General features: G+C 30.2%; 1 protein-coding gene across 1 annotated transcript in view; it reads left to right on the top strand.

The window, feature by feature from the left end:
• LOC116848467 overlaps positions 1-786 on the top strand; it is a 4,564-nt gene that overhangs the window by 2,958 nt on the left and 820 nt on the right. Inside the window, exons 7-8 of the mRNA XM_032824582.1 lie at positions 307-452; positions 642-774. Of these exons, the coding sequence (XP_032680473.1) occupies positions 307-452; positions 642-774 (279 nt within the window). The remainder of the gene's footprint in view (positions 1-306; positions 453-641; positions 775-786) is intronic.

The following is a 786-nucleotide window of genomic DNA, read 5'->3' on the forward strand; positions in this document are numbered from 1 at the left end:
GGGACTTTCTTTCTTCTCATTGTGTTAGGCGTGGTTAGCTTGAGTCTTAATCTTTTTCGAGTGAGTTTTCTGGACTTTAAACGTGTCTATGAATGAGGGGAGTTAATATCTCAATATATGAACTTACTGATAATAAAAATAGAGAAACATAACTATTATAAATTAAAGTTTTTAAATTGTATTGTGCGTGTAAAAACAATTGAGAGTGAAAAAAATTTTGATATTATTAGATTAGATTGGTAGTTTATACAAGTAATATCACTCATAACTATTGATATTTATGAGCTTGACATTATTTGCTCTTAGGTCGTTCAGCTTGCATCATCCGGAGGCAATAAAGAGGAACTTTTATTTCGTTTCATATGTATAATTCTCATTCTTATATATATGTTTTTCTGCAACGAAATCGGACAGGAAATTACCGATCACAATGATCAAGTATATTTAACTGCGTAAGAAATACATTATTTTTACAATATTGATTACAATCGTATACTTCTTATGTGACCTTTTTGTAGACCAATAATAAAACTAATGAAAGTAAAGCTTAATATTATTTCTAAAGCGCGCACATATGTGAACATCATTGTTTTATCTCTTCTTACTTTTCTCGAATTTATATTTTAGTCATTATATTGTAGATACAAAGTGATGTGGTATGCAGCGCCCTTACATGTGCAGAAACTAATATTGTTTCTGATACAAAGAGGTAACAAAACTTTCGGGTTGCATGTGGGTGGATTATTTACCTCATCTTTACAGTGTTTTGCAACGGTAAAAAGTATA

The sequence above is a fragment of the Odontomachus brunneus genome, unplaced genomic scaffold (genome assembly GCF_010583005.1).
Source record: "Odontomachus brunneus isolate Ranch 3 - 2012 unplaced genomic scaffold, Obru_v1 Obru_scaffold_096, whole genome shotgun sequence".
NCBI lineage: Eukaryota > Metazoa > Arthropoda > Insecta > Hymenoptera > Formicidae > Odontomachus > Odontomachus brunneus.